Consider the following 24,905-nt stretch of genomic DNA (forward strand, 5'->3'; position numbering starts at 1 on the left):
CATGGAAATATCCTTGTATGATAGAAGTAATAAATTTTGGGTGCAAAATTATGTTTAAGGGGGGTAGATTGTAACATCCCGAACTTTTCAATTCCTGAGTTTTGAAAGTTCTCGAGTGTTACCATGAAATTCAACATAATCTGTGCACGTGTATTATACCAATTTAGTTATCCTAACTTTACATCTATTACCTAGCATGAATCTAACCATAGGGAATGATCTTCATCCATAAATCAAGCAATCTGACCATTGATTTTGAGACAAGACCATCCATCATGTGATTTGACGTGTGTACCTTCCCATAAATAAATTGAAAAATAACTCCTTAATTGTAATAATTTAAATGTAAGTCCTTTTGCAAGAATTGTTTAGAAAGGTACCTATAATTATGTAAAACCATTAGATTTCACAAAACTCTTAGATCAATAATAATTACAAAAATGCCACTAACCTAGACCCTTGAATCCTAGATCACATGGTCCCCACTATCTATTTAGTGTAAAACTTTATACCAAGCTTATGTATCATAAATTAACCATACATATCAAATTTTAGCCCTTAAATCATTATAAAAGTGGCCTAATTGATAAATCAATCTATAATCGTTAATTTTGTTGTTCATCGAGTGAAGAAACCTTGTGGGTAGTTATTGTAAGATATTTTCCTTCATATGAATGACTTGGATTGCCCATCACATAAACCAAGGGTTTAGTATGAAGACTCCACTTTGGTAGGCCTTTCCTTAAGCGCGAAGTTATCTTTCGAGGTTTATTAACTCCTTATGAATCTAGATATTCAGATCTATCCACTTCATGCCATCCATCAAAACTTAAACTTGGACCACACCTTAGCCTCACATGACTATGACATCATACAAAATCTATGATCCTACACCGTTGAACACGGAAGCCAACTCCTTCCTTTTGACACAAAAGGTGAGATTTCAGATCTAGATCTTTTCCACCATCGATCAATTATCAAATTTTGTCCAAACGCTTTCCTATCTTGACTACACGTTTCCTCTAAATTTGGGTCATGATCATTAAGTATGGACCGCTAATTTAGATCAAGTCCATTTTGACACCCGCTAGGAGACTTTTCAAGATAAAACAACCTAGGGCTCTGATATACTTCATATTTAGGTTTACGGGTCAACGCGTCATGCCGGTACCGATGGAGGGCACGGATCTTCTAAAAATTCTATCACAGTGGACCCCACTTGGCCACTGCAATCGAACCAGAAGCGAGTGGCTTCCGCTCGAGAAACTCCCTCCAATACGAGAACCTTATCTAGAAATTATATAAATCCCTACGACCTTCGCAGATGTTCTAACAAGAGGAAAAATGTGAGAGGAAGAGAGGAAAGAAAGTGGGAAAGGAAAAAAGAAAAGAAAAGAAAGGAAAGGAAAAGAGAAAGAAAAAGAAAAAGAAAAAGAGAAAGAGAAAGAAAGAAAGAAAGAAAAGAAAGAAAGAGAAAGTAAGAAAGGAAAAGGAAAGGGAAAGAGAGAGAGAGAGAGAGAAGGGTGTGTCGACCTTACGGTGAGGGTTTTATCCTTTAGGCTTACATTAATTTAAGTTATTATATTTACTTTACATTAATTTAAGTTATTATATTTACTTTACCTTTACATGTCTTCATGTTATTTCTTACCTTTAACATGCCTTCGAGTTACATTGAATTCTTCCTACAATTATATGTTTTACCATCAATTATTTGTCATTTGAGATTATGTGATCTTTATGAATTTATGTAAGGTGATGGATATAAGCCTTGCCCTTGCCTTTATCAATTATTGAGTTAGCCCTTGCTACTCTCCTCTTTATTGAGTTGGTCATTACCACTCTCCTTATTATTAAGTTGGCCATTGTCGCTCATCTATCTGTTAAATTAGCCATTGGTACTTATCTTTTATTGAGTTGACCAATGTCACTCTTCTCTTTATTATATTGACCTTATGTTATTTATCTTTAAGACTTATCTTGATATTCTAGAACTCCCATAATTTAATCCAGCTCTCTATAAGTGCAAGTGATGTGCAAGATGTATCACAATTAGTGATTCAAATATTCTATCCTGGACGTAATGCGCTCTGGGTAGAAACCCACTTGGTCGTCACATAATTCCATGGGCCTTTGGGTAGTGGTACACAAATCAATGTGTAATTCGTAAATGCAGTGTCACATCACTTCCGAGATTGGTTGTCGCAAATAGTCACTACATGATCAAGTTGTGTCACTTAATTCACCTAGCTCATGTATTATACGCCTTAAGGAGTTCACGTAAATCTACGGTAGCGTTGGCCATGCCGACGAATATCAGTAGTTATGGGATGTGGGTCGAGCCGGGATTTCTATAAATCGTATTTCACATTGTGATGATCACTACGTATGATGAGCCCCACACACTTTGCTGGCATACATCTTATGTTGGTTGTTTGCGAATTCTGATATCCTCGTAATAATGGACTACGGGACATATCAGAACTCTTACATTACTTTTATGAATCTCTTGAATTATTGTTAATCTTAAAGGATAATCATAACTATGAGTAGGGTATTGACCCTCTTCCAATCGTACAAATGATGTAGGTGACGTACAGATTAAAGATTAGGAGACCATCTCCCTATAGAAGACTATAATGAAAGAATCCGAAAACTGTTTTACTATTTAGTTTTATACTTCCGCTGCGAACTCGATAAAAGTAATAAGCTTCCATTGAGAGGGCATTTGATTATTCTTTTACTCCAATGAAATAATCAATATAGTTGATTTTATTCTTGTGAATGTTACCTTCATGAATGTATCTGGATATGATTTGAATGAAGAAAAAAATAAGGTGCGATTTCTAGAGCATCCGATTTATACATTATTAACACCCGGTTTTCTCAGGCACGAGTATAAAATCTGGCCGTGAAAATTCAGGATGTTATATTACCTAATCCATCGCGCACCTGAGCTTCTCTCTCTCTCACTCACTCTTTCTCTCTCTCTCAGAGCACCAACAACAAGGTACCTATATGGCTCTATCTAATATTATATATAATGTTAATTGAATATTTAATTTGGAAGTTGCGTCGGGTGCGAATTGGGTTAGTTAGGTCGGGTGGATGGGTTGGGTTGGTGGTTGCGTTGAGTTTGGTGTGGGTTGGGTCGAGCTGCTGAGTTGAGCTACATGCGGGTTGGGTCGAGTGTAGGTTAGGTGTTAGGTTGAGGTGGGAGCATGGTCGACTCAGATTTAAGGTAAACTCTCCTCGACTTGATCCACTAGCTTGCCTCAAGCTCGACTCAAAAGATTTCCAATGGTAAACTCGAGGCAGAGCTCGAGCTCGAAGAGAGCATGGACAAGTCAAGCCAAGCTTAGCCCTCGACTCACTCGACTCAATGTACAACCCTAGCTAGATGAGAGATAGGGCGAGAATTATAATAGCAAGGCTCTTCCTAAAGAGTCCTTGCTCTTCACTTCTATCACCACTATGTATTGATCCACACCACTCATCCACAAACAGTGACCATAAATGGTTCATTTGGAAAAATCTCACCAATCAAAGATCTCATTATCCATACCATGTGACCTAAAGACAGCGGTCCACAAAACATTTTCTAACTCAACTTTCACAAGAACGGTGGCGATCTCCAATCAAAGAGAATATTTACACGTTGACCGTGTACTGTTATAGATTTGTGTTGATGCAGTTTTCCAGCAGACCCTCTAAGGTTAACCTTCTTGCACTTGCACATGTGTGAAAGAGAAACAAGGGAGACCCTGGCTAGTGCAGGGGACTCTCCAATGCCTAAGTCAGGAACGAAGTCTTTTTTTTAGGGTAGAATCTCCAGAAAAGAAATTGAATGACCAATTCTAAGTCAAGCCTGGGTTCTTGAATATCCTATATATATATATATATATATATATATATATATATATATATATATATATATATATATATATATATATATATATATATATATATAAGAGAATCTCATCGTATGAGGACTCGTCCCGATATTTTAGAGATCCATCTGAATCTGAGATCTTTACGAGATTATCGGACCCTGACATTATCAGGATTTGATCTTATCTCAAAACCCTTCAACACTATAAGACCCAAATTCCTAGCCTGACTTTGGCATCGGAGGATCCCCTGCTCTAGCCAGAGTTTCCTTTGCCTTCTTCATATATAGGTACTTGAAGGTCGAAAGAGAGTGGACCAGATTTTTACATCAATAATTTTAATGAAATTACAAACGGCTATATCATTACTTGGGTAGGGTAGAAGAGCCGAACAGATTGGGCACGATTCTAGGTGGAGAACCTTGCTAGCAAACCTAATCGACCTAGGTGGTGGGCAGCAACCAGGCCCATTTCCTGTGGTGAAGAGTCCACAGGCGTGCATTACATCTTAAAGGACTTCCAGATTGGGTGGACATCGATGTAGAAATTGTTGAATGATCAGAACCGTCCATCATTTAGAAGCTGACTCTCCAAAATTCAGGCCAAGCAGATGAACCTGATCGCTGAATATATGTTTATTATATTTGAACTGCTGAAAATTAAATTTTAGTGGTTAATATTTAAATACATATATCAATAACGTAGATCATCTTTTCAATGCAGAAATTGGATTATGGCCCACCGAATATAAATCTTGAAAGATGGACGGTTTTAATTATTTTTAAAATAAGAATAGGTGGAATGCATGATTGCCTGTCCACTTTGAATGCGTGCACGCAGCGCACTCAAAATTTTTTCACGTGAAAATCTAAACGTGAGGTTGTGCTTTGCAGGGGGTGCGGATTAGGTACTAACCCCGCTTGTTCAGAGCTCGGTACAGGCGGAGGCTCCGAGGGCCGCTGAGGGGAAAAACGTGATGTATCAATTTTATCCGCACCGTCCATACATTTTTTCCATATCGTTTTAGAGTACTGAACCAAAATTGAAACAGATCCACTTCTTAAATGGACCATACTATGGGAAGAAGCGGTGCTAAGGATGCCCACCATTGAGTGATTTTTAGGGTCCACTGTGTTGTTTGTTTGCCATCTAACCTGTTGATATGGTCATATACACCTGGATGAAGTCAAAAAAACAAATATCATGTTGATCCAAAACTTCTGTAGTGCTCAAGAATTTTTCAACGGTAGTATTTCTAATTCCCACTTTGTGGTCCGTTTAAGCCTTTGATCTTTCCTATTTTTGTTCTAGTAATCTAAAATAATATGTAAAAATGGATGAACAGTGTGGATAAAATTAATACATCACGTTGGCCGCTCAGTGGCCCTCGGAGCCCACGCCCGTCCCGAGCTCGAAAAGCAGGGGTAGTACCTAAACAGCGCCCGCTTTGCAGTACCGCACGGTCCTCAGTTCCATCCATCACAGGTCCTCCTCCCTAGGTTACAAGTGAGACCAATAGCTTAATAATCAAGACCGCCGGTCTGATTCAATTCATGATCTCTGGATCATTCTAAAAAATCTCGCAGACTAGGAGACCACAGTCACCACTCTTTGCCTTTTCTCTGTGGGTCTCCTCTGAACCGTCTATTTACATACCATATATTGAAAGGTGAAGGCCATACTGTGAGGTGATTTTTTGTAGTAGTCCATCTACTGTAGGGACAAAAGCACCAATGGTCTTGATCACTTAAAAATGAGACTCATATATACAAACCTAAAATCCAAGGGGAAGGGGATCATATAATTTTACCCCATCTAAAAACCATACAATTCAAATGGCGGTTGTGATTAACCAGAAAGATGAACACAAATCAAGAGAAGAAGACCCGAAAACTTACCTGTGGTTGTTGTGTTTGGTGATGGAGGAACCGGAGCTGAAGTAGGAGTAGGAGGAGGAGTCGGTGCTGTGGCTAAGTCGTCATAGAACTTGTAAATCTCAAACCTCAAATTGCAACTCGGCCCAAGAACTCTCCCGCCTTGTCTTCGATTACAACATGTCGGAATTCGATCGAGTGCATTTTGTAAGCACGCATTGCAATCACTCATTGACAGATCTTTTGTGCATTGCGCAAGCCCATATATCGTTTGGGAGTTCGAGACATTCCTTGAACTTGTAGCATACCTGTCTGGGTCAGAAGCCCCCGTCGAAACAACACCATTCATCAGCGCTCCCAAAAGCAGATTAAACCGATCTGGGTTTGATATATTTTGCGTATTCATCATGTAAACCATTGGGCTGTTAGCAGACGATGACAAGATCGGTTCATTGGAGTAGCGCAAGAGACAATTATCATACCATGTAATTGCAGTCCTATTAGGGCAACTTTCGACGATTTCTTGCCTTGCAGTGTTGAGGCAATCACCGCATGATTGGGGTGTAGTGTCACCTCTGCATTGTGCAAGTGCATAGATTCGGTTTGGGTTTTCGCCGATGGTGAGGTTGGAGAAGCCGGTGAGTGAAGCATTGGAGGAAAGAGAAGAGAGGAGGCGATTGAGGTTAGTTCCAAACGTGCTATTAGGAGTGTAATTAACTGTGCTTGGACAATAGGTCCAGAGAGGATCTGCAGTGTTAGTTGGGAGAGGGAGGATGAAGAGTAGGAGGGATGAAAGGAGGAGAAATTCAAAGGGTTTTGAGAAGAGAGAAGGCATCATCTGGTTGTTGGAAAGTATAGCTGACTAATGGGAAGATCAGACGCTTTTTACGAAAGAGATGTTGGGCTGGTTAACAACGATTTGAAAAGGGAGACGGATTGCCTGTGCCTGGGTACAGGAAGTTCCTTTAGTCAGAAACTGTCCGAGCCCACAGAGATGCCCGTCACAAATCCACTCCCTCCATCGGTTTGCGAGACCACAATAGGACATGCACTTAAAAATCAGGTAGATCCAATACTCATGTGTGCCACACCTCGCGAAACCGTTGGGACGGAAATATCTACCTTGAGAAAAATTGCAAATAGTTAAAAAGTGAGACTAAATTGTAAAAATAAAAAGGTTAGGGGTGTATGCTGTAGAAGTATGTATGGGGTGCGGTTGTTCAGTTTTGTATGCCAAAACTTACATTCCTCTGGCTCAAAATACAAGGCTTATTGTATTTTGAATGCGGAATGACTATGTCCCTTTTGTAAAGTAGTTTAAACATCAGAAGGGTGCAAACATCACCTTAAAGTTAACGAGGTTGTAACATACCTAAAGCATATCTTTCTTTGCATTTTCTTTCTTTCCACTTCTCTTCTGTCATCATTAAATAATCATTACAATTTCAATATGTATCTATATAATTTTTGTTGCTTGTAAAATTGTTAAAGGATGATTTTTCTTTCCGAGAAAAATACGTGAAACATCCGCAAGAAGTAAAAGAGTGCTCATAAAGAAATATATCGTGCATGAATTAGAGCTTAGGGGCGGTTTTGATGAAAGTAAATGGAGGTACATGGGAGGATAAACATTTGAGGTCTTAGATAGGAGTAAATACATGTAAACAAAATGTAATGATAGTAAATAAGCATATAAATGAAATCTTCTTTTCTAGAGAGGATTTGAAAGTAAATCCGGCAGTACACAAGTAAACAAAAATGGCACACATGCCCACTATACATGGCATGTTGATGATACTATGAAACAATTCAATTATTATTTCTAAATGTTATCCAAGCAATAAAGTTTAAAGCTTCTACCTAAAAAATCAGGCAATTTCTCCATTCAAGTGGGGTATAATTAATTTGCAATGTAAATTGATGGTAAAATATCATTTCTAACCATTATTATTGTTATTAATATTTAGTATCAAGTGTTAATGCCTTAATTTTCATGCCAAAAGTCCTAAATATGGTACATGGAAAGATATCCAAGCATAAAAGATTCCATATGCGCCCGCATATGAGTATCTGGCTACCTGAACCGTGTATCAGGTTGGACCAACCAGTGTAAAATGGTTGGACGACTTTTCAACAAGCAGGTCATTCCAGCAGAGATGTTGGACAGCTAAGTTAATGCAACCGCATCTCAGTCATGATGACTCTGTCCGAAGTCATGGATTATAAGACTCGTGTAAACACGTCATTGGCCACAAAAAAGGAAGAGGGACCACACGTAGATAGGGGAAATGGACGCGTCTCCCTCGGCGGCTCGGCCTATTGCAATCCCGAATGGTGTTTTCGTGATGTGCGACATACGCAACCGTGTGGTGCTTTCGTGACATGCGTTAGTTTTGTGGGAGCGGATTAGGTGCGGCCCTTACAGTGGGTCCTACCTTAATGCATGTATTATATATCCACGCTGTCCATCCGTTTTTGCAGAGATCATTTTAGGGTATGAACCCTAAAATGAAGAGGGTCCAAATCTCAGGCACCATGGAAGGAATTGTGATTGACTGTTAACAACTTATAATTAGAGGTGGGCATCGCGTCGAGTCAGACCGAGTTAGGTCCAACTCCAGTTAACCCGATTTTGAAAAGCCCTGACTCGAACTCGATCCGACTTGGTATCGAGTCCAGCATGCCTGACTCAATCCGATCAGGGTATGGGTTGGGTTGATTCGATCCGAGTCTGACCCGATCAAAAATACTGAGTCGGATTGAGTTGGCACCTATTCGGATCAAGTCATTGAGCTAGCTATCCAGTTATACGATAAAATGATGAAATGATTTACCTCCCGAGTCACGGAGCTCCGTACAGGCCTATTTGTTTTTCAATTTCCGTCTTTTTGTTTTTCAATATCCCGCCAAAACCGCATCGCAGATGCGTTGTTATCAGGAGCGTGGATTGGCCAGTGTACCTCACACCAACTATATAAAGCTTCTGTATTGACGTCAGCAAGTTTTGTGGGCCCCATCATGAGGTATGTATTATATTTGAACCGTCCATCCACTTGGTGAGCTTGTCTTAAGGCGTGAGACTAAAAATAAGAAAGATATAAAGATCAAGTGGACCACGCTGAAAAAAGGCAACGAGATACTGAACGTCTACCATTGAAACTCTTTTGGGGATCACACAAGTTTTGGATCAATATAATATTTTTTCCCTGTTCATCTAGATATTTTTGACCTTATGAATAGATTGGATGAGAAATAAACATTATTGTAGGCCCTACTAATATTTTAACGGTGAAAATCACCATTCCAATACTATTTATGGTGTGGTCCATTTTAGCTTAGTATATAATTCATTTTTTGACTCATGTTCTAAAATGGTCTTGAAAATTAGATAAACAGTGTGGGTATAATAAATACATCATTTTGGGGACCATTTAACATTGTTCTCCTTTAGACCATTCGTACAACTCGAAGCTCGAGGAGATTTTTGCAAATCTTCCGTGCCCTTAAAAAAGAAATAAAAGATATGCTTTTATTGCCACTGTTTGATGTGGTGTGGTCTAGCTGAGAGCTGGATCTGACTCATTTTTTGGGTTCACCTCTAAAATTAGAGGAAAAAGCAAATGGACGGTAGGATCAAGAACATGCATCATAATGGGCCTCAAAAGTTTTAGTAGTAAAAAACCCATCTTTCCTCTGTTTAAATGCACAGTCAATAACAAATCACTGTCAAAGTGACTTCCGAGCGTAGATATGGAAGCCAATTGTGTCCTACCTTACCTGGATGTTAATCCAATGTGAAAAAGGTCATGTGGGGTCCACTATGATATAAAGATTTTATCCATGCTGTCCATCCATATTTATAGATAAATCTAGGATATTAACCCAAAAAACAAGGAGGAACCAAAGCTTAAGTGGACTACAAAGTGGGGATTAAACATCCACCGTTAAAAACTTCCTAGGAGCTGAAGAAGTTCCGGATCAAGCTGATATTTGTATTTTCACTTCATCCAGGTATGCATTACCTTATGAATAGGTTGGATGGTGAAAAAACATCACGGTAGCCCTTGGAAAGGTTTCAACAATGGATGTAATTCTCACTGCATCTTTGTTTGGTATGGACCAGTGTGGTCAACTGGAGATGTGGATCTATCTTATTTTTTAAATATATTATGTAAAATGATATGATAAAAGCGATGGACGATGTAGATAAAATACTTACATCACAGTGGGCCCCACATAGCCGTGTCGGACGTATTACCATCCGGGCGGAGGTAGGATGCAATCTACTTCGGTAAATGAGATAAAAATAGACCGACGTACCCATTACGCAACTAGCTTACATCTCCACCATTCATATGTGTGGTCTTTTAACATTTAAAAAAAAAAAAAAAAAACTAAAAATATATTAATCAGAAAGACACACCTGATGTGCCGCTAGGCACTACTTGCCCTTGCCTGATGGGAGAGGAGAGGAGAGGAGAGAGAGAGAGATGAGGAGGAGGAGGAAGGTCGAGGGTTCTTAACACCTGCCGACCGATGGGTGCCGGGAAGGGGTTGGTATTTTTCGAAACGAGGCGTGGGACAGGTGTGTGTGTGTATATATGGAAAAAGTACTATGCGTTTGACCTCACGATAAGCTCCCGTGAGGTCGAGCTGTGTGGGCCCCACCATGATGCGTGTCGACCATCAACACCGTGCATTTGATGGGTCCCCTCTAAATTATGGGATATCCCAAAAATCAACCGTATACGAAACTCAGGTGGGCCATACCATCTAAAATCATGTGAAGACATGCCAAAAACATATAAAAGCACTTGGTAGGGCCCACCTGAGTTTTGAATGCTATTGAAACTTGGTCTGAACCCTCATCCAAGTGGGACACACATAATGGATGGGTTGGATTTGCAAACCACATCTCGGTGGGCCCAAAAAATGATTATGAATGTTTTAATGGTGCACGCCCCCTCCCCACTTCTGTATGTGGTGTGGCCCACACAAGTCACGAATTGACTTGATTTTTGAGATCTAGGCCCACGATGGAATGGTGCATCTGACTGATGGGGTAGATGTTCGAAACCCATCACGGTGGGGCCCACATAACTCAACCTCATGGGCCGGTCTTGTGAGGTCGAGCGCATAATTCCTTTTCCCATATATATATATATATATATATATATGTGTGTGTGTAGAGATTGAGAAATCAAAAAATGGGCTTTTGGAGAATAGTTTTCTGCAGGGATCGATGGTGTGGGATATCAAAAGATGGGATTTTGGAAGGTAGGGAGGGAGGGAAGGGTAAAAAATTTAAAACGATATTTATACTACCCGCTCCGGGTCAGGTTTGGTTGGTTCGGGCCGGATCCTTTCGGTTCAGGTATTCGGGTCAGATCGGTTCGGATGAACCTCTATCTAGACCTGACCCGAAAAACGATCGGATCTGGATTTATATACTCGATCCTGCCCGATCTAAGCCGTCAGATCGGTTCGGAACGGGTCGGCTCGGGTCGGATCTACCGGATCGGGTTAGAAATGCCCACCTCTACTTATAATGGAAAACAAAACAATTGGATGGATCTGATGTTTATTTTCCCCATTCATCCATGTTTATATGATCTAATCAACAAGTTGGATGGAAAATAAACTTTACAGTGGGCCCTTAAGAAGGTTTTAATGGTGGGACATTCAATTAACCACTATTTCTTATAGCATGGTCCACGTGAGATTTGGATCGGGCTTCATTGTTTGGATCATGCCCTAGATCAATCTGAAAAATGCATGGACGGTGTGGATATTGAACACACACATCAAGGTGGCCCCACGGTAAGGTATGCACTGTCTTGGGTGAGGCCGGGTCGCACCTAATCCGATAACCTTTTTTACAGGGAATGTTATTCGCATTCACATGCGCACAAATTAACGCACATCACGGGAGGACCACACGGCTGCATATATCTCACATATGTAAGATATCCAGACGGTTCATCAGATATTTCCAACGGAAAATTTATCCTACGTTTATAATTCAATCGAACTGTTAATCGGTCGGCCCACATAATACGTTAAATACGGACCATTGGTTATCATTTTTCTTATGTTTTCACTATGTGTAGCCAACTAGATGAGTGGACCAGCCCATCTTTTAACATTCCACGTGTGGTAAGCATGATGAACTGTCCAGATCTTCGATACGTGTGTCAAAAGTTCGTGTAGATTCGTGGCCGCGAATGGCATTCTGCTCTGCTAGAAATAATTGAGTCATGCCGTGTTTGGCGGGTCACAGACAGGTTGAGTGGCGAGACTGCTACTGAAGTGACGTCACCAAGTTCTGTGGGCCCACCATGATGTATGTTTTGTATCCACTCCGTCCATCCATCTTGAGAGATCATTTTAGGTAATATCTAAAGAATGAGTCACATTCAAAGCTTCAGTGGACCCCACTGCAGAAAACAGTGTGGAGAGTGACACCACCGTTAAAAACTTCTAAAGCCCACAAAAGTTTTAGATCAAGCTGATATTTGTGTTTTCCCATCTTTAATGTCTTTGTTAACATTTTGAACAGGTTGGATTTCAAAAAAAAACATCATCGTGGGCCTTAGGAAGGTTTCAACGGTGCACGTCAATCTTTCCGCTGTTTTCTTTGGTGGGCTCCACTAAAGCTTTGGATCTGCCTAGTTCTCCGGTTATGCGTTAAAATAATATCTCCAGGTGAATGGACGTTGTGGATACAATACATACATCATAGTCGGGTCCACATAACTTGGTGGCGTCACTTCAGTAGCAAGTCTTGCTACTCAACATGTCAGTGTCTAATCCGCGTCCGGTCACATGAGTACGCCCATACCAAAAATTATATCAACTGCACGACCCCAATTTCAGTCAGTATCCATCCAATACCAATTGATCGGGTGTGGTTACAGCCGAGCTGCAGAATTTTTAAGAAGTCCTCTTTTTCTTTTTCTTTTTTTTCTTTTTTTTTTTCTTTTTTTTTTTTAAATTTTATTTTAGTTTAGTTCAATTATATTTATGATTAGATTTTTTTTCGTCAGTAATAAGAGGCGAAGCTTACAATTCTTTTTAATATTTAAATTTACTATGATTCAAGTTATTTAGTTTGAATGTTAAACAATTCATTAATATTGGTGTAAATAAAATTCAAGTTTTAGTTTACTTTGATTCATTATCGACTTAAGATTGATTGCTTATCTCTTTTACAATGAATTGATCTTAAAAATTAATTAATTTATCATAGACTACGGGCACGATAAATTCTTTGAATTCCCTACGATCAATACTTTTATGCTTAATGTGAGAATTGAATTAATCAAAGTTCAAATCTATTTTAGTGTAATGTCCTGTAAAATTTCAAGCGAGGACACTTTTATGTCCATGAGCGAGACCATTAGGAAGCTTTACTAACCTAACTAAATACCCTAATTAGGGTAAATTTGGTGAACTTAGGGTAATTTAAGCCTAGCATTATTTTTGCTAAGCGCGAATGAGTAGCACTGTAAACTTAGGTAGTCCCAATAGTAACCAGGACCTACGAGAAATTCTGAGGGATAACTTATCCCAAAAATTCCCCGATTAGCCGAATTAGGTCTAGACCGTGCGTTAGTGATCCACTAGAATTGAAATTATAGAACAATGTCCGTTTTGCCGAGCTTGATGTCCCTCACGGATATTGAGTCAAGATAGTGCCTAAGAATGCTCAACATAGGCCCGTAAGCCAGGTGCATGCAATGTGTGAATGCCTTGGGTGATAACTTGGAATTTATGTGAAATCAACGCCATTCATTTTTTTCATGAAGTTCTAGCTTCCGGACCGTTGGATGGTGACCAAATTTGCTGCACCAATCGAGATTATTACCCTGCTTGTATCTGTATAGTTAAGGACTCGATCGACGCTCAGTGATCATCAATCTTAGTTAGGGCCCTCGCAGTTGATTAGCACACCTGATCATCAGATGTTTGTGTTAAAATATAGATCACTTAGTAGGACACCTACTCCATGGCATAAATTGCCTCGTATACCTCCTATGGGGCCCTATTGGTGTGAAACCTCCCTTAGGGTTAGTATGATGAACAAATAGTTATTGGGGCCATTCATTCCTCCTACATAAATTTTGGTGCCTTAGCCTTGAAATTAAGAGGGAAAGAGGAGAAAGAAGAAAAGAAATGGGTGTGAGAGAAGGATAGATCAGAAGAGATTATTCTTTCCTCCTTCAATTATCGTCCGTGCCGCAATCGGAACCCTCATCGAGCCGAGCTTCAAGCCATTTGGGAAGGTCTGTTGAGATGTGCTGATTTGGGTTTTTCTAGGATCGAGGTGTAGAGTGACTCCAAATCAACTATTCAGATGTTGTCAGCCAACTCTAGTCCAGTGTGGTACCTGTGGTATTGGTGTGCGAGGGTGAGAGCTTTATGTGGCCACTTACACATTTCCTTTTTGCATACTCTTAGGAAGGCGAATGCGGTAGCCGACCATCTGGCTAAGAGAGGTAGTGCCTTGCAAGCCACCTCCACATTTTTAGCCGAGTCTGATCTCTCGGATATTGCTAGAAGCCTTCTCTTTTTGGATAAAGTTGGCTTAGGATACTTGAGAGGAATTTAGCTCATGCTCCCTATATGATAGGTGACAAATTGTCCTTTTTGTGATGCCCGCCCGAAGGCCCTATTAATTTCTCTTTTACGAAATACAATCATCTCTCCAAAAAAAAAAAAAAAACACCCTCATCGGAGCCTCCCAGTAATGATAAGGTGAGATCCAACTCTTACTCCCAAACCTTAGAGCAAGTAGAATGATTTCCCCAAAATCCTCATATGCCCTTTGTAATTGCTTAGGCCTCGGTGACTTCCCTTGAAACCCTAACCATAAAAGTGTTAAATTGGATGAATTGTCACAATGGTGCGAACCATTAATCATAGGTTGTCATTTATCAAATCTTGAGAGTTTCGATTAATAATTCTTAGTTGTGAACGAGTTGATACATGCTAACTTATGTACATTTCAATTTTAATCACATATAGTACTAATTTCGACTAATTGATGCTTACATATTTGATGAAATGCATGAATGAGTGAATTGCTAGATTTAGGGTTCATGCTATATTTCGTTGTTATTGCCTGACGGATAGTTAGTCTTTATCGATATTTAGAATTGCTTAAGAGTTTGGGTTACTTGGCAAATCGTCGAATACAGGGTTGGCCCGAGTTAGGGAGCACACCCTAGGCTTATTTTATTAACCATATATGACTATGACTAATTGAATCTAGGATACCCCATGCCCATTGAATGATTCCACTAATAACCATTAGTGATATGATCCACAAGACTCATGGACCGAACATGGTGGTATGGGACACCGTGTTTGTGATGTCGGCTTACGCTGGGGTGACGAGCCTTCCCATAATGACTGTGAGCAATGGTATTATTTACAATTTTTCTATCATATGTGTTTAATTGGGAGTAACGAACCCAAATGGATTAAGGGACACAAGCAAGGAACTGTTAGACGAATAGGACTTAATAAATACTCAACTAAACATACACATCCACCTCATTGCATTACCTTATGTTGTAGAGATTTGGCATTGTAATCATGTGATGAGTGAGTGTTGGCCTTCTCGAAATAGGCATCGACGTCGCTTGCGAGGGAGTGTTGGATTGTAAGAGGATGCATCATTTCATTATCCCATTTATGTATATTAACAAGAGTACTTAGAAAATGAGTGTTTATATTATTTTATCATTACATATATTGATTGGATTGATAATGTGTGTAACATAGAACTAATGGAACCACTGATTTGATCACTCACTCTTACTTTGAAACGGTATTTTAAAACACCAATCAGATGATGTTGTGGATGCAGGTGTTATCGAGGCTGACGCATTATAGGTGTACATGGACCCGAAGGAGTTCTTGTACTTTCAGTTGTCGGACAGACCAATTTAGCCGGCGTGCTGCTCTATTAGGAGTGTCGGATGTTTTGGTGTTAGATGGACTTTACATTAACACATTTTACTTACTTTTGGGACTATATATTGGGCCCTAGCTATGGACCCATACTTTGCATTAATGTGTATTATATATTTTTAATTGATTTAATTACTTCCGATGCATTTATCTTAGAGTATTACATTGTCTAGCTTAGTTCTATGCTAGTTCGGATATCAAGTTAAAATATATCGAAAGATCACATTTCTGCAGAGCATAAGTGACACCCGAAATATTGGGGATTGAGTATATGCTCGACCCCTGAAATTTGGCGCATTACAAGTTGGTACCAGAGCATGAGTTTAGAGTTAAATAGGAATATGAGCTGGAGACATACCATAATGAATACTTTGACACAGTTAGGAATTTAAAAAATCAGAAACTTAAACCTAGGATCCAATCGCCCGTGTGATATGTCGTGGAAATTGAAACCTAGAAACTAGTACCATAGGATCAGACCTGGAAACTTGTATACTGGAACGCTAACATAGCAGTGATAGAACTTGCATTGGTAAATGTAATCAAGTCTATAAGGTTGTAGGCCGTTCATAAGAGTATGAGGATCCACTTAGGTGGTACATTAAAGCGTTAGAAGGAAGGCATTGGCCTTAAGCCTTTGAAAAATATCGAAAAGGGAAGAAAATTTAGAGTATGGCGTAAAAAGAGGGGTGAGGATAGACCCTCAAAATCGAGAGTTGACCCCAAAAAGTGGATAGAGACCCAAGGTTGACCCTCAAATTGAGGGTCGACTGTCGCTAGCTGGACCAAAATAAGTCCAAAGTTTGAGGGTCGATCCTCAAAATCGAGGGTCGACCCCTGATTGTCCAAAGATCAAGGGTTGGCCCTCAAGTGCAGTTTATGTGTGCGTGTGGGGTATATAAAACATGAGTGGGGCTTCATTCACCCCACTTCCTTCACTTCTAAATACCTATCTCTCTGCCCTCCAACTAAAACCCTAGCCTCCCAAGCTGGTTAAACCTTCCAAAACTCCTCATTTCCACATCGATTCCTTCATTCCCTTTCGGAATCAAAGCTCCTGCGTTGGCAAAGATGGCTCTTCTCTCTTCTCTTTCATCATGGTTTTTAGTTCCTTTGATTTTCAAGCTAATGACGAAGAAAAGGAGCGCCAAAGCGGATGAGAGCCCACTCTGCGAACGTTGCACAAAGCAAAAGGAAGACATGGGTGCTTCCTCTTCCAATCCCACTACGGTTCAGTTCAAGAAAACTATGGGTCGCGATTGTGGCAGTCCATTGCTATCCACGCATTGCCGGTGGGTGAACAAGCCACCCCACCATGTGCCACGAACCAAGAAAAGTTTGTCCACCACCCCATTTGCTTTGAACGCCATATAGACGATGAATTAATTATCATTGACAACGCAACGCTTGACTAGCTATTGATAGTCAAATGGGACCCCATCGTAGTGCCCAAGGAGGAAGCAGATGAAGATTTGGTGTGCATATTCTATGCCACCATTAGGAATGCGAAACAAGAACCCTTGCGCTTCAACGCAGTGCGTGGTGGGCAGTTGTACCACTTTGATGTGAAATTCGTTTCAAAAGTTATGGGGGTACCACATGGGAATGTAATTGTGTCGAAGAAGGATACGAAGAGGGAAAGGCACAAGGACACTAGGATCACTTTCATATGTGGGAAGCGTAAGAGTTGGGAGTCCAAGACCTTCCTTAACGCTTCCAAGTGCTCCCAGTGTTTTGGATGTTGCATCTCATTTTCATGTATAATTTGTAGCCTTGGGCGAGAAACTACACCAAGGTAACACAATATATGTTAGAAGTGTTGTATTTGGTAGGCAAAGGAAAGCACGTTTGCCTCCCAACCATAGCACTTCGTCATATCATGACCTCCGCCACTACCTCTCGGAAGAAAGCCTTGCCATTCTCTTGGTCTACAAGATGGCCAGGCAATGTGGGTTTGCAAGCCCCGCCGATTCGAGACCGGTGCCAATGCATACCATTGATTCTACCACCCTTGCTTGGATGGGCCTCTCCGAGTAACAAGAGGAGGGAGACCACCCCAAGAAGAGGATGAAGAAGAAAAAAAAAGAGGAAGAGCATACTGAGGGCGAGAGCCGAGACGAAGAGTTTTGGGTGTCACTGGACATCGAGGCGCACTAGGATCGCATGCAGCTGGGGCTGACTGAGGTGAGGGCTGACCTAGCTAAGGTCAAGGCCAAGATGCCTGAGATGGAGGAGAAACAAAATGGCTAGAACAAGAAGATTTTTAGAATCCTAAAGAGGGTCATGTGTTGTGTGTAGGGTGAGGGAGCACCACCCCCTGATTCCACTACCCATTAGCTCCTAGCGATAGTCTAGGTCTGTATTAGTTAGGAGTGAAAGCTAGTTTCACCAAACATCCTTGTTTCTCTCATTGTTTTGTTTATATTAGTTGTTGTTGTTCCCTTTGCCATCTCATTTGAATTAGTATGGTGTATGGGAAACGATGTAATTGTTTAGTGTAGCTTATTAATGAAACTATTCCTAAATTCTTGTTTGCTTGCATACTTGCTTACTATGTATAAAATTGAAAACGTAACATGTTCAACGGAAATGTGTAACCCAATTCCATGTGTGACGCTTACCATGTAATTAAATATAGGTAATGTTGCCCAAAGGGCAATTGACATTTAGTTCGACTCCCGTATGGTGGGTTAGTCGACAAGGGTCTCCCCTCCTCTAGTGGTTAGCAGGGCACCAACTCGGGTATAGGATCCAAGATGATATATGAGTAGTCACAGCTCATGCAAGGGTTGCAACACTCGTCAACATCCGATTTGCATCAGGTTACCGGTGCTGCTCATGGGGCAGTACTGGATTTACCGTCGGCCTTTAACTAGCTAGAATCACGCGTCATCCTCTACCCCACCTACGCCTTAGGCGACCTCGACCTTGGATTTGATGAGGCAAATGTTTTTACTAATGCAATAATAGCAACAGCAGCACCGGGCAGCAATGAAGCAGCAATAACAATAGCAATAATAATAGACCATGACTACGCTCATGGGTGCTATTGCTCAAAATCTAAATGCCACCCCACCAGCACAGCCAATGATGGCTCCAGCGTCAACAATGACAGGTGGCTTATTTAAGCGATTTCAGAGGCTTAGATCACCCACCTTCGCAAGTAGCCACCGACCCAAGGACGTTGAATATTGGTTGAATCAGGTCTCTAAGATGATTAAACTACTCCATTGCTCCAAGGCTGAGCAATTCAAGCTCGTACATACGGGTTCGAGAAGGAGGCAGACCTGTGGTAGGATAACATACTAAGGGTCGTCCCGATCGAATTTGCTTAGACTTGGGGTGAGTTTGAAAGTCGTTTCTTCAAGAAGTATTACCCACTCACCTACAACAACGAGAAATGGAGCGAGTTTCTTCGCCTCCAACAACGGAGGATGTTGGTGGCAGAGTATGGGAACTACTTCACGGAGTTGTTGAGGTACGTTCCGAGAATCACGGTCGATGAGCCAACGAAGATGCGGCTTTCTCAAAGGGACTATGGGTGGGCATCCGCACGAAGATGTGATGTACTAACATCCACACCTACACCGACCTTGTGGATATGTCCTTGTGGTTTGAGCAAGACAAAGTGTAGGTTTCCTGGGCTCACATACAAATGGATTTGAGGCCTATATTTGAGGTGCAATCTTTGTAACTTCTTGGTACAAGGTCATGAGCAAACTCATCGCCGAGACTTATGGCTATTCCAGCCCCTCAGTGGAGGCCTGACTGCATCTGTACGTATTGTAAGAAGATAGGTCACACCACTCCATTTTGCTTCACCAAGATAAGGGACAATGACTATGTGTCACCTCAGCAGAACAACCGATGCCCCAACACGTTATTATGACCCCTCCCTTGCAAACAATGCGCCCTGCGCAACAATTTAGCCACTCCCTTATTTACCAAAACTGGCTGCTTCAATGGTCGGTGACCGTAGCACCAAATGTGTTCCCACCACGAATACTAGTTGCCTTAAAAATAATCAGTCTATGTGCCATATTAGTGGTAGATTATGGATCAATAGATAATATTATGAATGGTAGTTTCAACCATAGTTCAAAACCCCAAAAAATTTTTTAGACTGATGTTCAGCCAGGTGAATTGATTCAAAGCCGACCCAACATTACTTGTTATTTAGCTATTACAAAATTTAAAGATTATGAGTGTTAATAAATATTTCAAATAGTTAGATCTTGCATAAATTATATAGGTTGTAACTAAAATTATCAAAATCATTGATCCCTCACTGATTAATGTCCCTGCCTCTTCGGTTAAGGCCGGGTTGAATCCCTCTCCCATTATATTTGGATTTTAATTAAATCCCACCACTTAAATTGAGTAACTTAGCTCAAGTCATATACCGAGTTGAGTTGATTTAACCAAACCATAGTCAAGTCAACGAGTCTCTACAAGTCCAGGCCTATTCAAGCCTAGTACCAAGTTTACTAGAGACTCGGCTCGAAGTCTTGCCCAATCGAGTTGACTTGGCTGAGTTTCAAGTCGTTTCAACAAGTTTTAGAACTATGGTTTCAACAGCCCATAACCAACTTCAAGTGTAAAATGCATGTTTCACATGTGACTATGTGGCCTTAGAACAGGCTATTAGAGCCATGATAGGATGGTCCTCATGGTTATTACTATTATACCTTATTTTTGGCAATTTTGAGGGCAATTTTGAGAAAGCTAGTAGGAGAGTGGCATGTAGTATTGTATGAGAGATATGATGTGGATAAAAAGATTTTCAGAGATTTGGAGAGTTTTACACGGGCTTATAACTGACGTAAGTCTAATTTTACAAATCAATGTATGGTTGACAGAATGTTACGGTTGATATATAAGAAGCGCGGTCGAGTTGTTTGAAATATTAAAGGCGACCAAGGGCAATTAAAAGAAAACCTTGGCCAACGAAATTGAATCAAGTGGCCGAGAAGCGTTCAGAACAAGAATGGTTGCAAAAGAGAAACGTAATAAGAGAGTGGTATAGAGAGAAGGCTTTCTGACTACCATAGCCATTGTAGTAATAGAAGAAGGATATGGAAGAATAAGCTACAACAAAATTTTATAAATAGTAGAGGAATTCAACCAAATAATATGGACAACCAACCCAATCAAATCAAACAAATTTATCTATCAATTTATTTTATCTTAGTTTATCTTAAGAGTAGCAACAATCAAGTAGCGGTTATAATCCTTAATTATAATCTTTAGTTGTAATCCAAGTCTACGCTCATATATATGTTGGATTTATTCTTTATCCAATATCAAGCAGTTCTTTCAAGAAATACATTCTGCACTAGTTCGAGTGACTGATTGTAAGTTTTTCCTTTTGTTTGATTTTCATTGGTATTCTGAAAGTCATTTCTTGTGGAAGGTACAAAGTAACCCAATTTTGAAGAACCCCACCTTCTGATTATCGCCCAATTGTTATAAACTTCCGCAAGTGGTTAAGTAAGCGACCGATTTTCTCATAATCCAGTCATATTCATTCATATTGAGCATATCTACTTATTTTGGCGCTTGAGGTCAAAGTTGATCCGTTGGAATCAAGTCGCTGTATCAATTTTGGTACACCCGCGTAATTAAAAAAACAAACTGAGCAGCCAACAATAAAGTTAGATAGAATCTTACCCGATTCGATCCAAACCAAAGGCCATGATAAGGTCGGATCGAGTAGGCCCACTCAGATCTGACCGTACATCGGATCGAGTTTGGATCAGTGGCTAATCCGGACCGATCCGATTCGGGATCCAATCCGATTTAGACCAATCTGATCCAATCCGGTCAGGTCGTAATGAAGTTAAAATAGAGCCATTGGATGTTTGCGTCTTTAATCATTGAGAAATAAAGGGCTGAGGTTAAATCATTTCCCAAAAAAGGTTATGTGAGGGCACTGCCAGTGGGTGGCACATTGATGAGGCCTGCGTTGGGCACGTGTAGTCTTATGGGAGCGGATTATCTATTTCCCAAATAACACTTTAGTGGTGTTACCCTTACCATGTAGGGCCTACCTTGATATATTTTTTCTATATCCACATCATCCATTTCTTTTTCATCTCATTTTAGGATGTGTTACCAAATTTTTAGAGGATCCAAATCTCAGGTGGACCACAATACTAGAAACAATAATGAATGACCATTAAAAAGTTTTCGTGGGCCACCAAGATTTGGACCAATCTGATCTTTGGATTTCCTGTTCATCCAGGTCATATTGACACCATCAAGAGATTTGATGGAAAATAAACATCACTAGAACCTTACAATGGGGCCTTTGGAATTTTTTTATGTTAAGGCACTCAACAAAACTGTTTCCTGTGGTGTGGTCCACCTGAGATTTGGATCTACTTTTTTTTTGGTTCCGCATCCTTAAAATGGGCTGGTGAAACAGATGGACGACGTGGATATACAACACATCATCGAAGTGGGCCCCACGGTAAGGGTAACACATAATCCACTTCGTCTTCATATACAAGGAATCCGTATGGAGAACGCGTGCATAGGCGCGCATCCTGCTTTCGGAAAAGTCAATCCTTGAAACCTTGTTCGGAAGGGGTGGGCTGGAGTACCACGGAAGCGGGCATACTGAGTAAACTCTGTGCGCCCAACTGTCATTCATGAAATTTATCCACTCCGTCCGTCACTTTTAACTAATAATTTTCGGGCTTTATTTTAAAAATGGAGTGTATCCAATCCTCAAGTAGAGCACACCACGAAATAATGTGAATTGAACATCTATCCTTACAAAAATATAGGGGGCCAAAGAAGTTTTAAATCACGCTTATATTTGCTTTTTCCCTTCATCCATGAGTTTCTAATCTTATAAACAGTTAGTTTTTTTCTAAAGCTTGTTAGTACACCCCACCGTCAGTTGACACTTCACTGTTAGCCACCCCCACTATAAACAGGTTGGATGACAAATAAACATTGCTAGGGTGTTATAAAGTTTTCAATGGTGGAAATCAATATTTTTACTTTTTTCTCGTGGTATGGTTTATTTGAGCTTTGGATATGCATCAATTTTTGGTTCAACCCCTGAAATGATCTGAAAAAATGAACGGACGGTGTGGATAAACCTCATGCATTCACGGTGGTTCAACCCCTGAAATGATCTGGAAAAATGAACAGACGGTGTGGATAAACCACATGCATTCACGGTGGGCCCAACAGAGTTTACTCAGTACGATGAGAGCATATTGAGTAACTCAGTACGCAATCTGACATTTTCGTTTAGAGCACACCTGCCGTGCAGTTGGTGCAGATACGTGACGTGTGAAGACGAGTGGAAACACGCCTCGAGCTCCAAGCATATGGTCCACTTGAGCTTAGGATATGCTTCAATCTTGGGTTCATATATCAAAATGATCCAGACAAAATGGATGGAAGGCGTAATAAGACTCAAGCATCCATAGGATCCTTTCTCATGCCTCAGTGATAGATTCACAAGAGTTTCAACTGGAGGTCAAAAGTTCGAGTAAGCATTGTGGTTCCACCGTGTGGTGTGAGTGTCTAGGTTTATGCGGGTGTAAGTTTGTGTGTTAAAAAAAGACTCATGCATCTACAGTGGGCCCTACAAACTCATTAAGCAATCGGTTCCATTCAATACCAATAGATGATCCAATCCATTTCATGGATGATAGTGCAAAACCACATTGATCTGATGATCCGACCCATCCATTATTTGGCCTTATTTTCTATGGCCATTCCCATTCTAGTTCATTGATGGGATGGTTGTGATTGTGTTAAAAAGTAATTCTTTAGAATTATAAGCCGTCCACGATGGGCCCTAACAATTAGGTATTTAAATTATTTCTCCATTTAAAATAGATTCCATTAATGGTTTGGCCCATCTCACCAATATGCTTTGACTAGGGAACTAAAGCCACACATATGGAAATTGAAAGTATTAATATACAGTGCATATCCTTGGAATGAGTATCTTCTACTTGCTGCCTTACACAATCAATTCACATGATTATATGTAGCAAACATAAAAGATGAAAAACATTCATATACTTAGCTTTATTTGTTGGGAAATGTATTAAAATATTATTGGAATGGTCATGGTTGTGGCAATACTACCTCAAAGTTAAGGGCATTGTAACATGCCTTAAGCGTATCTTTAGGTGCGATTTCTTTCTACTTTTCTTTTACCATGGAGTCCATGTGAGTACATCATTTAAATAATCATTACAAATTAGATCTGTCTTCATTAGATAATTTTTTTAATCATCATCATTTGATAAACAATTCAATTTTGAAAAGATGCTTCTTTGTAATATTTACCTAAAACGCCTATTAGAGCTACACAGTGCTGATTAAGAATTCTATCATGCATGAATCAGGGCTAACTAACAGTTAACCAAGCAATAAATGTAACACCCATTTATTTTTTATTTTTTAAAAATAAAATATATATATTTTTTAATTTGAGTGGGGATTGAACGCCTACCCTAAAAAACTTCTTCGGAGCCATGGAAGTTTTCAATCAAGCTGATATATGTGTTTTCTCTTCTTACATGTCTGTATGAACTTCTGAACAGGTTGGATCTCAAATAAACATCATGGCCGCCCCTGGGAAGGTTTCAACAATGAGTGTTACGGTCTCCACTATTTTCTGTGGTGGGATCCACTTGAGCATTGGATCTGCATCATTCTTTGGCTCATGCCCTAAAATGATCTCTTCTAATGGATGAACGATGTGGATAAAACACGTACATCATGGTGGGGTCCACAGAATTTGGTGATCTTACTTCACAGCTAAATGGCTACTGAATCCGTCAGTAGCTAACCTGCGGTCGAGATCCTGGACTTTCCAACCAGAAGTAGATCGTACAAAAACAGCAATAATCCAAGTTATACAAGAGCCATGTGTGGCCAAAATCTCATATTTCAATGTCGGTTAATGGTGAGCGTTCAATCATCACTGTTTCTTATGGTGTAGGCTACCTGAGATCTGAATCCACCTCTTTTTTTGGCTCATGATTTAAAGCAATGACCCGAAATGAATGGACGGCTTGAATAAAACACATATATCATTGTGGGCCCACATACAACAGTCGAGCCAATAAGAGTCCAGCGACATGGTGGGCTCAATTCTATGTTGACGTCACCACCAACATGGTGA

General features: G+C 40.2%; 1 protein-coding gene across 4 annotated transcripts in view; it reads right to left on the reverse strand.

The window, feature by feature from the left end:
• The window catches only part of LOC131238445 (cysteine-rich receptor-like protein kinase 44), a 78,966-nt gene extending 72,094 nt beyond the window's left edge, over positions 1-6,872 (reverse strand). For 2 of the 4 annotated variants that reach the window (XM_058236202.1, XM_058236200.1), the window contains exon 1: positions 5,789-6,872. In XM_058236202.1, the coding sequence (XP_058092185.1) occupies positions 5,789-6,602 (814 nt within the window). In that variant the 5' untranslated portion in view covers positions 6,603-6,872. The remainder of the gene's footprint in view (positions 1-5,788) is intronic. The other 2 variants (XM_058236199.1, XM_058236198.1) reach the window with 2 other exon arrangements.
• Positions 6,873-24,905: the final 18,033 nt, after the last annotated feature.

The sequence above is a fragment of the Magnolia sinica genome, chromosome 1 (assembly GCF_029962835.1).
Source record: "Magnolia sinica isolate HGM2019 chromosome 1, MsV1, whole genome shotgun sequence".
Taxonomy (NCBI): domain Eukaryota; kingdom Viridiplantae; phylum Streptophyta; class Magnoliopsida; order Magnoliales; family Magnoliaceae; genus Magnolia; species Magnolia sinica.